Source organism: Cynoglossus semilaevis, chromosome 3 (genome assembly GCF_000523025.1).
Source record: "Cynoglossus semilaevis isolate Cse_v1.0 chromosome 3, Cse_v1.0, whole genome shotgun sequence".
In the NCBI taxonomy this organism is placed as follows: domain Eukaryota; kingdom Metazoa; phylum Chordata; class Actinopteri; order Pleuronectiformes; family Cynoglossidae; genus Cynoglossus; species Cynoglossus semilaevis.
In genome coordinates, this window is record NC_024309.1 from 5,326,118 (window position 1) to 5,342,080 (window position 15,963).

Consider the following 15,963-nt stretch of genomic DNA (forward strand, 5'->3'; position numbering starts at 1 on the left):
CTGGGATGCATTGAACCAGAAAACAATTTTCTATATTTTGGGGTCCATTTTGCTGTTATGAGACCACGGGGTTGCATCCAGTACTAATGACCTTTAAAGTTTGACCTACTGTGGATTGAAAGATGCTCTTCTTACACCTTGGTGGTTAACAATGGTCAAGTGATTTACTGTTGACTTCCTGTCAGATTATAGCCAGTCTGAGTATTTCCTATCAGTGAGGTCTGTACCATTTTCTTCACCATTTTCTTTGGCTCTCCAAAAGCCAGTGTTCATCCTACAGTTCACAGTTCTACATTACAAATAAAAGAGATTCATTTATGTTTGTATGATTTTATGATGAATTATGTTTTAAAAATCTCCTAAATACTCAGAGGATACCTCTTTGTCTTATTCTACTTGTTAGTTTGACCTTCAGCTCATCATTCTGACATTGACACAGAAACTTCAACAGCTGTAACATGTTGTCCCTTTCATAACTGCAGGAAAACAGCGGTCTTCTGCTGAATGCTCTGTTGAAGAGAGGTGTAAGTCAGGATCAGTCTGTACCTGAAAAGATGCCGGTGGCTGCGGGAGAACCGCACACCTTCAGAGTGGATATCATCCCACCGGAGCCCAAAGAGTTGGAGACAGCGGCCCAGAATTCAGTGACCCTGACCCTCCCACCTCCGCCCTATCCTTTAGATTCAGCATCCCAGCAGCCTCTCCACTGTTTAGAGCCCGGAGACTTTCTGGAAGAGGAATTACAATCCACGCTCAGCCAGATGGTCAAACGTGCCAACAGCAAAGACAAGAGCTCAAGTGAAGACGATAATGAAAGTGACGGACGGAGAGAGAAGACAAGGCCGAAATACTTAGAACGACAGAGGTCATGTGACAGGTTAAAGGAGAAAGGGAGTGAAACGGCAGAGCAGGCAGATGAAAAAGGGCGAAGTGAGAGATTGATTCAAAGTCCCTCTGTGAGAGTGAGGAGGTTTGAAGACAGAGCCAGAAGTTTGGAAGAGACGGTGGATGACCAGGAGCCAACGAGAGGAGACAGAAGTGAGGGACACCGACTGAGTAAGAGACAACACAAAAGAGATGCGGTTAAAGACACTGGACGGAGGGGAGAGGGAGGAATGAGTGGCTCAAGTGCAACTTCACCTTCTACCCAGGAGGGGGTGCTGTCTGACAACCAGGTAAGGAGTGGAAACCTCAGCACCAGGTCTGACTTCACTTTTTTTGTTAATCAAACAGTTTTTGCTGCTTTGCTTCAGCTGAGCTGCCTCTCCGTCTGCATTCTGACTTAATTCAATGTTTTTGTTCTTGTCTTTCTCAAAGCCGTGCTTTTGTTAAACGTCCACTGTTGTATTTTGTCTTTCATCCTGTGCGTTTCCTCTTTGTGCTTCTATTCTTTTGCTGATGATGTGTGTGTGTGTGTGTGTGTGTGTGTCAGGAGACACAGAGTGACTTGGAGCAGCAGCAGAGGCTTCAGTCTCTGTCCTCTCTCTTACAGCAGGTGAGATTTGAGCCGAGGAGAAATGGGATTTGTTGATTTGTCGGGACATGTCCACATACATTTTACGTTTGAGTGCATTTTGATACTAAGTACACAGTTAAAAGCAAAGCATGTTGATGTTTTCACTGTTCTTTCCACTTCCACATGTCTATGTTGCTTTTTTTAAAAGAATAGTTTCTTTTATACAATTTATTTTGTATATTTTTCAAAAGCTGGTACAGATATATTTGCATTATTTTTTGCTTAACTCATCAAACATACAACATGTTTAATTTACTTTGACTCAATTGCTGAATTTATTTATTTTTATGTTTATTATTCACTCCAAAATCTGGCATCAATCTACGTCAACCTAAAATTTGTTTTGTATTTTTTGTAGGTGCTTTTTAAGAACATTTCCACATCCTTTACTTTTATTTTTAGTTGTCATTAGCTATTTAAATCGATTGCTTCAGTTAACATTTAGCTCTATCTGCACTGCCCTATCTGAGACTACTTCCTTCAGTTTTTTGTAACTTTTTACTATTTTTTACTATAATATATGTTGGTCAATTTTAGAAATTATTTTTGGGTTTCTGGTTATCTTTCAACTAATTTTCTTCACCTTTATTTTTAGGCTAAATTCTAGCTGTTTTGGACACACCGAGATAGTAACACCTAATTTTGTCCATATTGCTACATCAGTTTTGTAAAAGAAAATGTTTCTTTAACAGCTCACTCAAGACACACAAACACACTTGAAGTCTCTGCACTACTGTTAGATCCAAGGTGGCTCGGTGACTCATTAAATGCTCTCCTGTGTGTAGGGCTTGTCTCTTTCACTATGTGTGACACGGGGGTAGTGTGATTTACTTTCACCGGTTTTCACAGTTCCCTTGGAAACTCACTAAGGTGACTCATTTCAATGTGAATGGAAGAGCGAAGGGATAATGAATTATGAAAATGACGTCACGTGGCTTTTTTTTCAGGTTATTTCAGTTACAACAAAAAAAAATTACATTTCCTTTTCGTTGATGTCAAAAATGAATCGACTGTATAGCAAAAAAAACAAAAAAAAAAAAAACACGTGTGACCTTTAATTTTTGTATAACATAGTGGCTAAAAATAATCCTTTTCAGGAAGGATTTTGAGCCAATCGTGGAAGGTAGAGTACACCCCTCACTAGTCTGTCACAGGGTGATGGAGAGACAAACCACTATACACTCACACCTAGGGTAAATTTAGATATCTAGATATCCAAGATTGAAACAGTAAAAAATATATATATTATGGAAATTCAGTGTTGTCTTTGCAACTCACACGGGTTGCCACAGGAGGCACCACTAAGTATGTGGTTGTACAAACAAATCACCCATCTGACACTGGGCCCTAAATCAATAATTTATTGAAATTAACCCATCACAATCAATTCACCACATTCATCTGGAAAACAACCTGAAATGTACGTCATCTCTCTATGTAATTTTTTTATTGTTTTATTTATTTGTGCCGTCACAGATTAAAATCTGTGACTAATCCAAATGTTAACTTCACATAACCAATTACTCATCACTAGTGGGCAGCTTGATGGTGGATTGTAGGAGACATTGAGAGTTGCTTTCAAAACTTTTTTTGTTGTTCCCAACAATATTAATTAGTCCACAGCCAGTGGTACTTAAAATATCGTCCTGGGATCTTGAATCTTAAGTGAAACCAAAACCTTTTTCTTTTAGTGTGTGTAAATTTCAATGTGTGTCCACTTTGTATTTGAGCAAATTGGATGAACGAATGATTGGCCGTACAGTGTGCATCATTCTTCGTTAAATTTTTAACACTGATAAATTAAAAAACTTAATTAACATTATTAACGTATTTATTATTAATTCCTTAGCAGCAACAACATTGTGTCTGTGTTGGGTGTGAGTGTATGTGTGTCAGGGTGTTTGATCTGCAGGATGACAGGCTGTTCCTTTGGAGTGGATGAGACTCTCACCCAAGATCCATTTCTCCATCGACCAGCTGAGGTCAATACACCTCAGAACATCCATTTATGCTCTAAAAAAATAGCCTGTGTGTCCAGTCTTTACAAATGTCCACTTCGTCATCTAAGTGTTCCTGTCCTGACTTCCCGCTACAGCCACTGACTAACTCCAGACTGAGTTTTCAGTCTGTATAAACTAAAGGGATCAATACTCCTCTGATCAAAGCTGTTCACAGGTTTCTCTTCGCTAACACTCCTCTGACTGATCTGTTAGGATCTTTTTAGAGATGATACTTTTCTCATTAATGTACCCGTACTGACAGATGTGTTAAAAAAAACAAAAACATGATAGTTCAGTGTTACGAAACCAACATGTCATATATAACTGACAGATCTAGACTTTTGGAAACTTTTTTCCTTCCTTTTGACATCTTTCTCCTTTACTAAGTGTAAAATGTAAGTAAGTGTAAGTGTAAAAACAAATGTCAGCATTACATCTGCCAATCCTTCAGTTTTGCACAATTAAATGCAGGAAAACAGGGATATTTTTTTATTGAAAAGTAAACGTAAATAAGTCGTAATCCCAGTGATATGAGCGTTTACTGCTTTTATAAATTACAAAATGTTTAATATTATGTTATTAGGCTAGGTGATAAATAATTATTACTTCTTTTCCTTATCTTTGTTATTTGCTTGTTCAAGGTTGGCATATGCTTATTTTTGTCTGTAGAAATATACATTTAGCTTTAAATCTTAGTATTTTCTACATTGTTGAGATAGGAATGATGACAAGAATTACCTTCTTCATTCTTCAGTCTTTAAAAAAACATTTAAACTCCCTGTTTTTGTATAATTGTGTTGCATTTACACATCAATTAAGACATTTTTTCTTTCTTCTAAACTTTACAGTAACTGCTTTAGTGTTTATTCTCCTTCACTAATCATTCTACTGTACTGTATGTGCATGTGTGTGTTGTGAACTACAGCAGAAATACTCGGCAGCCTCTCTATGCAGCATCACTACAGAGGTACTGAAGGTTCTGAACGCAACAGAGGAGCTGATCGGTGAAGCAGGAGGAGACAGCTGCACGCCGTCCGAGGCCACGACCGTTTCTCCGATTTCTGCCACCAATGAGACCCGCAAACTGGACCAGAGACTGACCAAGATGGAGGAGAATGTAAGTTAGTGAGCAACTAAAATGGGGACGCTTTGGATAAAAGTATCTTCTAAGTGCATAAATGTAAATGTAAAAATGCTGAGTTGTTGCCGTTGTTTTTGTTGTTGTTCAGGTGTATCTTGCTGCTGGGACTGTGTATGGCCTCGAGGGGGCGCTTGGGCACTTGGAGCAGTGCGCTCGTAGTATAAGAAGTGGTACCACTGACACAGAGATGGCTTTTCTGGAAGACCAGGTGGCTACAGCTGCAGCACAGGTCCAGCAGTCTGAAATCCAGGTACTGAGAAAAAAGTAATTCCCTTAAGAAATCAAAGTTGAATTCTGAAATGTTTTAATGTGTTTTATAACCTGTATTATTCCTGACTAATCCACACAACAGAATTATTAATATGAAAAATTAAAAATATATATTTATTTTCCATATCCAGCTTTGATATTTATGATAGCCACTAAACACACACAATAATGGAGTGAATAATATTGCCCTTATACGCTTTATATACTCTTAAATGATGACATGATGTGGACAGTTGACGTAAACATCTTTCATCTTTACTAAGATCTCAAATATTGAGGCCAGGATATCAGCTCTGAAAACAGCTGGGTTGAATGTGACAGTCTGCAATCGCTTCTCCAAAAAGTCAAAGGTACGTTATGGTTTTTAAGCTACACACAGACTGAAACAAATTATTATTATTATTATTATTATTATTATTATTATTATTATTGTTGTTGTTGTTGTTGTTGTTGTTGTTGTTGTTGTTGTTATTATTATGTATTACCATGTCTGCAGTGAATAATACAGTTTCTCTAATCACAGCCTCAAACTCTGGATTCCTCACGTCATCAAAGACGGAAGCTTCCAGCACCTCCTCTGAAAGGTACCACAAAATGGCATAGTGCTCAGTCTATTCACACTGAGTACTTCATTATTATTATTATTTTCATGTTTTTGTTTCATATTTTTTCCGAAAATCTGATTCCATGTCATGTACATTGTGTGTGATGCTAATGATTCCCCAGACTGAGCAGAAGTGAAGTGAGTCTCACAACATGACACGTTTCCTCACCATCAGTGGACAACACATTTTGTGTTTTGTCCTGTGAGAGGGGTTGGCTGCTGAATGGAAGGAGTGGTGAATACAGCTGCTAAAAAGGAGACTGAAAAGCTCCATTAGATGTAAAGCAACCAAAATGGAAGCACAAACAGTGCAGGAAGAGCAGGCTGTTTTATCACCCAACAAGAAGTCGCTCCCTTTTCAGGCCAGTGAATGGCATTTTTTCTGTCTTTCTTTATTTTTCTTTTTGTCTTATTTTTCCTCCACCAGACTCCGCACAATACCTCTGATTCAGCGTGGCTTTTTGAGTAAGCTTCATGGCCACAAAGACGCCACACTGGAGAGCAGGACAAAAGCTGTGAACTAGACACGTTGTCCTATTGATTCCAGCTTAAAGCGTCCTTTTTATAATCCAATATATTATAAAATATGCTCTGCTATGAGTATGCTCTGAAATAAAAATTAAAACCCTGGAAAATGAGGATTTTGTTTGGACGTGTCTCGAACAAGCCAGACAGCATCGACTCAGTCTTCTACCAATGTTTTGCTTTATATTTCAGTTCTAAATACCCAATATTTTTGTTCTCAGAAACGTTGAAGGCAGAGCAGTAGCTCACAGTCAGTCGGCCATAGTGAAAGTTATCTGCACAACCAGTCCTGCAAGGTCCCTTCAGACCACCAGGGACAGGGGCCCTTCTCATCTAGTGCCTTGACCCACCGTTGGTCTCAGCTCCAAACCAAGCAGAACTCATCACCTGCCTGGTGTGACGCATGGAACACGCAGCCTCAAGACAGGCACTGTAGTACGTCAGAAAGACACCACTGTCACTCTCCTATTTTGCTTCTTTAGGTACTGTTTTCCCTGCAGTTTCTCAGTGGTTTCACAAGACCAGGAAAAGCACGGTTTGAGTTGACAGTCAGTATCTGCCTTAAAGATCCTACAAACACTCCCTGTGGTCCAGCTCCCACTTAATATATGTACAGGCGGATACAAAATGATCTGTGTCCTCTCCCCATCTGTCTGAAAGAGTATTGTAAGTTAATGTACGAAGATGTGATCAAATAATGCGTGACTTTGTTTAATCAAATGTCTGAAACAGAGGTGCAGCCAGAGATACCATAAATACTTTAAGACTTAAGGTTTTGTTTGACGATCACCAGGTACACACTCAACCTTACCGTCATTACCGCACTCCCTAAAAAAACTTTGAATATATGATCTATTAAATGTATATTTTCAGTATTTTGCTTATTTATTTGGGGACTCTGTAGAACATGCAGTTCCCGTTACTCTCTGCTGGTGGTGCTATGATTGCAGTATTAACGCCTTGGTCCAACAGTTGACTGCGCTGGAACAACAATAATGTTTTTTGTGTGTTTGTTTGTTTTTTTACACATTATATAAAACACAGATATGAAGACAGTTGATTAGCCTCTGAAAATAATCAATCTGTCCTTGGTAAGCCATTGGTGACAAAGAACACATGAATAAATTAACTTTAACATTGTAAAAAATCCAAGGTAGAGAAGTAGATTCAAAAGTAATATAGTTATGATTATTTTCAGGAGTTTGTGTGGTACAGACACTTCTGGACAAGTTTTTTCTAAGCTTATTTTGAAGACAGTTAGCCTGAGTTAGCTCTCTCAATGCTACATAAGCTTGGTAAGCTAACTAAACTTGTTTCTGATGGTGTTATATTCCAAAATCTCACACTCTTCTCAAATGAAATTTTTTTTTTCAGCCCTCAATATGGGACGATTTAATTTGCAATTTCCTTTAAGCAAAGTCAGAAAATCATCAAGTTCAAGTTCTCGTTTTCATTTGGACAATTTTAACTCCTTTTGGCTAATAAATAGTTATGTTGTGCCACGTTGCACATTATTATTATAATGCAATGATAATACAGAATTATTGCATTATTTTTCATTACAATTTTGGCTACTGTTTTTCTGACAGTTTTAACTTTTAATATTCTGGTCTTATAATTAATCTCCCTTTTTTGTTCAATTATCTAACCTGTAACAGTAACTACATTAGAAGAGATAACAGAGAGATGTAGGCAAGATATTTTTGAAAGAAGAGCGCCGTTACCACGTTGTATTTATTCAGATGTTAACTTTATATTGTACTTGAGGAAATAAAAGACCTCCCAGAGGATATAGAGTCCCACTTACAATTACTATTTTGAAAGCACTTCACCTTTGGCTTTTGGTTTTCATACCCTTGGTGCAGTATGTTTCATTTTCATTTTTTTGATATACATATTTTAGCTATTCTCCCAAATGGTCTGCACAAAGAAAACTGTCATCTTTTTTGGGGGGGAGGTCTAGTTCTTTTGTCTTGCTTTCTGCTAACCCTGTAAAGATTTTTACCGAATTAAGTCTGATGGGCTTTATATCCAGCGCCATGAAACCATGATTTTGTTACAAACGATTTATTTTTGTACTTTCAGAGTGTTTTTATGCAATACTGCTGAAATACAGTATGTACTATTACAAATCAAAGGCTTTATTCTCTCCTGAGAGGAGCTCTCCACCGTCACTGCTGCCATGTGTGGTGACTCAAAAGTGCTTTCAGTGTCTGTCTGTATTTACCGTCCTATTTTGTGACAGTAATGACTGCGGTGAATGCTGCAAACACACTCTAGGAGGGGCTAATACAGTCCATACTGTGCTTGTACACTGGAAACACTAAATCTCAAGAAAACTGCCTATTTTTGTTTTTTCATTTGCCCCGTGGTTACTGACATTGGTTACATTATCACACACACACACACACACACACCTATACACATATATATGGTATATACAAACAGTTTACTTTAGCTGACAGGAGCAGAGTTTAATTGCCTGCTGTACTGCTTGACTGAGAACATGCGATGATCTCCTGGCTCTCCTCTCCTTGATGTGACCTCATCATATTCACTATTCCAGTTTTGCCCACTTTTGTAAATCTTGTTCTCCAGCGGCATCGGCATAAACAAACAAACAAAAAACAAAAGCATGTTTCATGAAATGGATGTAAAGAAGAAGAAAAAAAAAAGCACAGCCGAAAAGGGTCCAATCATCAGTGTCCTGTATTTTTCTAATGTAAAAAAAACACTATATGTTCATATATGTATAAGTGTAAAAAAAAGATGGGTATGATTTTGAATTAATATGTGTATTGCCCAATAATAATTGACCAATCGTGTGGTGTTGTGTGCAAGAGACCGTGTTTAAGTGTGTGAAACTGTAAAGCTGGATTTACAGAGGAAGTCTAATTTTTTTTTTTTATAAATATTCCAGATGTAACGATGAGATTCGAACCACATAGATGAGAAATATCTATATCCTGTCTAAATCCAGTGTGAGCGACTGTGAAGGTTCACTGCACTGCTCTACATTTTTATGTGCAATTTTTGAGATGTGAGAAAAAATATATATGTGCAAAAAAAAACAACCACAGATTCTCTATGTGCCAGATAAAATAAATAATGTACAATGAACTGAATAAAATTTGCATAAAAGGCTTTTTTTTTAAAGGAAAGTTATTTTTGGTGTACTCAGAAATTCAGAAACACGTTCCGTATCACCACAACATCCAAATTTATTAATCAATATAGAATACATTTCTATGTACAGATGCAAACAAAGGCATTAAATACAGTACATGTAATGAGTTGGATCACTGTAACCAGTCCCTGTCTTCTCCATTAAGCACATTCTCCAGGTTCTGCTTGTTTCTCAGGCTGTGGAGGAGCAGCTCAAGTGTCCTGATGACCGGCTGGATCCCGCCACTACTCAGAGACCCGACGCTGCTGTGCCTCTTCCCAAAGCGCCCAATGGGTCTCACCCCACGTCCCACGTACCAGAAAGGATCAATCTCTGGACCTGGGCCACACACAAGTACATAATTCAATATTGTCACATCTGTAAGTTGTAGAATTTTTCTGTAAGGAAAACATACTGCAAACCTCAATTGCTTGGAAAATAACATTAAAAAGGAAAGAAAAAGAGAAAAACAACAATTACATTCTCATGTATTTGTCAAGTAATTTAGTAAAAAATGTTTGACTTGGTAAACATTGATTTTGACAGTTTAAGCTATTTAAAAATATGATTAATTGTGAGCAAGAAATTTTCTGAGACATTTCATATATTGATTTGTTTTACTTTATATTCATACATTATATATAACTTAATGTGATAATATATCCTTGAATGAAAATAGTCCAGTAAAATAGAGAAAAAACATAATTTGCACAATGTATGGTATCTTAAAATGTTAAAATAAAGTGCACAGTATATTAATTATTACAAGATGAATAAAGAACAGGTTTAAATGTGATTTTATTCCGTTAAGAGAATCTATCTATATTAATTTGTAGTTCAAAAAGGGTGTTCTAATTAGAAAAAATCAACAGTCAAAAAGTGTTAGCTTTAGTAATAATTACATTTTTAACTTAAATTTTCTCAATTAGATTCATGTCTCAAAAAACACAATTTCAAAATCACCTTAAATTCAAATTCTTACTTCTGTTGTCTACATTGTGCACAATTTGGAAGTCGTGCTCCACTGTGGTGCTGTAGGCACTGCTGAAGCTGCAGGAGATGAGGAGGAGAAGCACCAGGGCTGAGGGCACCCAGCGGCTGGTCAGGACCCAGTGCTGGACATCAGCCGCTCTGCCAGGGAGCATGCTGTGTTGGTCAACAAGGCACTGGAGAGGATGAAGGGAGGCGGCTCGGACTTAGAGATCCTAGAGAGACAGCAAACAATCAATTTAGGGAACATATTTGTTTTTAAAAGAAAATAAAATTAAATAAATTAAAATATAAATTTTAAAAATCACACTTTATACATGTCAGTAGTAACATACAAATAATCCACTCTGGTTATCTGGGCATTAAAAAAAAACTTCCCCCTAATGAACAAAAGCACAATGTCCAAAAAACAATGTCTTACCCTAAACTTTGGTGAGGGGCTGAGTCGAGTTGGCGGAGGTCTGGAGTCTTCTCTCTTCTGCAGGTGTGCGGCAGCCTTTATATCCTCGCGTCCCCTCAGGATGTTTGAATGATGAATGGAGAACGTCAGTCACACAGTGATCCCACCCTACAGGATGCATCAACTCCCCTCCGTGCACCTCACCTCATCTTCCTCCTCCTCCTCCTCCTACTTTTCAAACCCATTCACCTCTTTGACGGGGGAGGGTGTGCTTTTAGGAGTTTTCCTCCTATGTCACGCATCAGAGTAGTCCATCAGCCAGCCATGACACACGGATGACTTGAAATTTAGTGAAGATGGGGAGACCCACCAGCTTGAGTAGGTCTGTCAGACAATGGCCGTGGTGGGTGGTTTTTGATGAGTCTTTCATCATTCTGCTTGATTACCAGGGACCCAGCAGGAGCCAATCAGCTCCTGCCAAAACCAAAAGGAAGCCTCGATACCAGTGACACGTTTTTGGAACTTTTACCCTTTAATGAAAATCAACTCTTTTCTACTTCATGTATTTGATTTTTATGAAGTATAAAAAGAGCACAAAACAATGTAACTTGGATAATTTGTGATCACCATAATCATACCATTAACTCTAATGAGAAGTAGTGTCCGTTAAGGTCTTGTCTGTCATCCATAAGTGAGACAAATGAATCATAAGTGAAAGGTTACAATGTGACATTTTTTTTCTTTAAAAAATGTGCATTCAGAATTTTTCCATATTTGTTGCTATTTAAAAATATATATATAGTTTTTACAAGCAATTAAAAATATTTTGTGCAATTTATCAGTATGTCAGCAAAGCTGTATGTTAGTCAACTTTACAACAAATAATTATTAGCCAAACGAAGGTCATCATCAAAAGTCATAAATTAACTTAATCAATCATACCTTTGTTCAAGCACAGAAAAAGAAAACTTCCCAAAAGTAAGGTAAAAAAATAGCCAAGAACATTATTACATTTCACTGGAAATTAGTATTATTAATTGCCTCAAGATACATTTAGTATTTCACACCAGAAGAAAAGGATCTGTAAAAAGGTTAATTTCCAACTCCACTCTGCGTTCGTGTGTGTGAGACCATGTTCAGAGTGTCTCCATGGGGCAGCAGCTTGTTTTTTTCCCCCATATTTGAATGCAGCCAGTATTTGTCAAAGATTGTGATCTTTTACTTTTACAAATGCAGGAGAACTCCCCTAAGACATGTAATCACAACACAATATGCAATGACCATGATTATAATGATATAAAGCATAATAACAACAAGACAGATTAGATTCATGACAGGAAATCCTTATTTGACAATGAAGTTCCAGGGTTGATGAGTAAGTTGGAGAACAAACTCAGGAAGTCTAGGCTTGTCACGAATGCTGCATTCTAGAGAGCAATGGTTTCATCAGCTTCTGATTGAATGACATCACCCTTCCTGTATCATTTAGGTTTCTGTGAATGGAGATACAGACAATTGCCTGACAAGGCGCAGCATGTGGTGCCTGCTGACTTCCTGCCTTAGTAACAGCGCTGGACCCAGCGTTTATTCATCACTGAAGCCAGACTTTATATCCAGTGAAGTAAAAATAGATGAAAAAAAAAATAGAATCACCTTTTTTTTTCTTAGAATCAATTTGGCTATTTTTTAGGTGAAGGATTTTTTTCTCTCTCTCTTTTTTTTCTGGATTTCTCCTTCTTCTTCCAGAATAGTAGACCCAGCAGAGGTCTACTCTCTTCTTGTCTTCTGGTCTCTGTCTCTGTATTAAAGCCTTCATCATTCAGTAAATAGAATAACAATATGAATGGAGATGGTGGAGGAGATTCCCTGTACCTAACAGGACATGTGAGTCCAGAGAATTGTTGTGGTATTGATTGAGAAAACCCTGCAAACAGACTGATTAATAGCCCGGCCCAGACGTGCTGTATGGTCTAAATCATTCCCTCTTTAGTGCTACAGTATATTTTGTTAATGGCCTTGCAATCCGTGACCGACTCAGTGTGTGGGCTAAGACATTCAGGTGCTATGTTTGATTTTAGCATCTCTCCCAAAAACAACAACAAAACCGCTTAAAGTGGGAAATCATCCACTGTAGATAGTAATAAATAAAAATCCAACTAAGATTTGTCGCACAAACAACACTGCAGACCAAACAGCTGAAGTGGCTTCTTCTTCTTCTCTTTCTTCTTCCTCTATTTCTTCTTATTATTTTTAGGCTTCTAATAATGCAGCTAAGAAAAATATGTAATCTACATCTGACATTGAGACCCAGTGGCCTAATGGATAAGGCATCAGCCTCTGTAGCTGGGATTGTGGGTTCAAGTCCCACCTGGTTTTGATTACTCTTAGTCCTTTAAGCAGAACTGTACATGACCTCCTATGAAATTCCTTTTTTTCAGGATTATTAAATGTACAAATGTACATTTAATAATCCTGAAAAAAAGGAATTTCATATGTACAGATTTTATGATAATGAAATAATGATGTTCACATATCCATGACATATTAGATGAGGAATCACAAATCATTGCCTTAAGACATAAAAGTGCAAAAATAATCCTTAAGTATTAACAAGGCAGAGTCTTAGATCACAAAAAGCAGCTCCATCTTCCAGAAGAGTCAGCACACTCAAGTATCAGTTGACTTGCTCAACTGCAAATGGTTGTTGGGGAAAATATGCAACCTGCATCTTTCACAGTGCTCCTTAATCCAAAAGCAGAAATAATAATAATAATGAAAAGAGAAAACATAACTACTGCCATCTTGTGGTAAAATATGTGCAAATGAAGAAAGAGAAATGTGATTTAAAAGATGAACTAGTAAAATAGAAAAAATTCGAAAACGTCTCAAATTAAATTTTTATAGAATATATACTTTTTTAAGGGAATGAAAATTGTACTATTTAAACTCAACATTTAGTCTCATGACTCATGGGTGCAAAGTCTCGTTGCCTGCTAACATATTTTGCAGCTGTTTTTATGATAATTTACTCACATTTCTTATTTTAGTCTGACATTTAACTGGAAGATTTGATCTAAAAATAATAACAAAGTAGGGTAAAGGTCTTGCATGAGTGATTAAGCTGCTATGACAATATTTGGTCACTAGATGTCACGTTACGATATAAACTGCAGTCGCCCGCCTGCTATAGACCAATGCGCACTGCTGGGAAAAATATAACGTGTCGCTCCTTGTTACGAGTAATAACTGCCATTGTTTTTGTAATGAAAAATGTTGCACAGAAAACCCGCTTTTGTGAAAAGCAATGGGGAGGAAACTCAAATTATAGAAAGGTGTCTGGTGAAAGCGGAAGTAGAAGGAAACGAACACTCTTGTTTTTTAAGCTGCTTCACGCAGTCGCAAACGCACTTGCTTCCTGTTGACAGTGGGGATAAACAAGAGAAGATGTAAGAGTTTTCCAAAAAGGCAGCTAAAAGGGGCAGCGAATTTTACGGTGTGGAATAACTAAACGTCGTGTGTTTTGTAGGTTATTTGGACTTTAACTAAATCTATGTGTATGCTGAGTTTTGAGTGTTCGTCGTCTTCATGAGTGCTTTGACAGTATGTCGCTGAGTTCCGGCGGTTGGACTCAAACTGCTGCCCTGTCACCGGACCAGTCCTCTGTTGCTCTACCCTCTGACTATGGGGCGTCACAGTCACAGCTCGACTGCCAAACAGTGCTCATTTCGGTTCGGGTGTCGGTGTGCCATTCTGGTATTCGACCGCTGTGTCTTCCCGGAGCAGGTGATGAGTCACTCCGCCTGCAGCTCAGCATGGACCCGGGGAAATCCGGGGAATTCCGACTGTCGCTCCAGGATTGTAGTGAGAGTGGCCGGAGTGTGGTGAGTGTAATGGACACAGCACTGCTATAGTGACTTACTGTGTACGATATATCCCCTAATTCTTTTACCCCAAGTCTCCAAGCCCTTCCACTAAATTCTAAGCTTTTGATGAATTAGACTGACAAATTAAAAAAAACTCCCACAGTAAAGCAAATATAGTAATTCATCTATTATTTTTCTGTATGCGAAATTTTGATTGTGTGAGTGCTGAGATTGCCTCCACTATCATTAATATGATTAATATAATTTCTATAACAGAATTGTCGACAACGCATGCACCATTTAAGAAAAATGTCACATGAAGTAGATTAAAAGAAAAGTGAAATATCAATTTATATATAATTCACATGCTCTGTGTGAAACCTGGGCCTGTTTAGTTGAACACAATGCTGATATACTTGCATCAATAGAAAAAAGACCCACATAGAAGTCCTTCAACAGCTCTAAGGCCCTCTATAAATTATATGAATAATAGCTGTCAGACCAGTTACGTAAAATTGGACTTTCCTATATATACTGTACATCATATCTGATGATCTGCCAAGGCACAGTGTTCAGAAATCACCTCTATAAAGATGTGAGCACATGCAGTACACATTGTTGAAATTGCTATTGATTCCTTAAGGTTTAACATCACATTGTATCAGTGTTCTTATCTGTATGTTCAAGTTTGCTGGAAAAAAGTGAACATCTTCACGAAACAAGACAAAGTGAATCATATATATCCGGTCCTGATTCGTTGCTTCTTCCTGTTTTCCTCCTACCTCTTTTTATCATACTCTCACTTTCTCTTCCCCGTTTCCACCAGACGGTTGCAGAGTTTAATTTGAAGATGGTAAAGTATGAAGTGAAGTCACCGAAGTGTCATGAACTGAGTTTGGCCACACCTCCTCATGACCGGATCAGCTTCAACTTCCGCTGTGAGCGAGAGGCTCACGAATGGGCCACTGTGATGATGTCATCATTGAGAGAAGCACATAGAGGTCGGTGCCTAAAGTGTTTTATATTTTCCATACAGTTTCACATAATTATGAAGCAAGCTCAATAATCAGTAAGAATAAAGCATTTTGTCCAAACTGAGAGAATTCAGACCGTTAAGCCTAGACTCCATGACATTTATTAATTTTATTACAAATATTTTTGTATTTCTGCCTGTGATAAATTCAATTGACTGCACAATTGCAAGTAAAATAAAAATGGTTTAACTCGTATTTTCAAAGCAATGACTAAAAAAGTTGAAAGAAATCCATACAGGAAAATAAACAGATAAAAAAGACCACCCGTTTTTTAAGGATTTTTATTCAAGGACAGGCATAACTGACTTAAATGACATCACCAAGAGTGTAGATAAGTGGTCAAATCAAAGTGTTGCTTTAAAAGCATTCCACCATCTCCCACACACCAACATCACCAATACATTTGTATGCTTTTTTGTGTTTCATTACTACATAAAATTGAGACAGAAGATAA

At 37.7% G+C, this 15,963-nt stretch overlaps 2 protein-coding genes across 8 annotated transcripts in view; both read left to right on the forward strand.

Moving 5' to 3' along the window:
• The window catches only part of myripb (myosin VIIA and Rab interacting protein b), a 115,731-nt gene extending 106,376 nt beyond the window's left edge, over window positions 1–9,355 (forward strand). For 5 of the 7 annotated variants that reach the window (XM_025054326.1, XM_008307564.3, XM_017031530.2 and 2 more), the window contains 7 exons: window positions 483–1,175; window positions 1,433–1,495; window positions 4,442–4,633; window positions 4,746–4,907; window positions 5,191–5,277; window positions 5,451–5,511; window positions 6,278–9,355. In XM_025054326.1, the coding sequence (XP_024910094.1) occupies window positions 483–1,175; window positions 1,433–1,495; window positions 4,442–4,633; window positions 4,746–4,907; window positions 5,191–5,277; window positions 5,451–5,511; window positions 6,278–6,300 (1,281 nt within the window). In that variant the 3' untranslated portion in view covers window positions 6,301–9,355. Of the gene's footprint in view, window positions 1–482; window positions 1,176–1,432; window positions 1,496–4,441; window positions 4,634–4,745; window positions 4,908–5,190; window positions 5,278–5,450; window positions 5,512–5,653 lie in introns of all 7 variants that reach the window. The other 2 variants (XM_025054328.1, XM_025054329.1) reach the window with 2 other exon arrangements.
• Window positions 9,356–13,832: 4,477 nt separating this feature from the next.
• Window positions 13,833–15,963, forward strand: part of shrprbck1r (sharpin and rbck1 related) — a 9,195-nt gene continuing 7,064 nt past the window's right edge. The window contains exons 1-2 of the mRNA XM_008307561.3: window positions 13,833–14,493; window positions 15,302–15,476. Coding sequence (XP_008305783.1) covers window positions 14,215–14,493; window positions 15,302–15,476 — 454 coding nt within the window. The 5' untranslated portion in view covers window positions 13,833–14,214. The remainder of the gene's footprint in view (window positions 14,494–15,301; window positions 15,477–15,963) is intronic.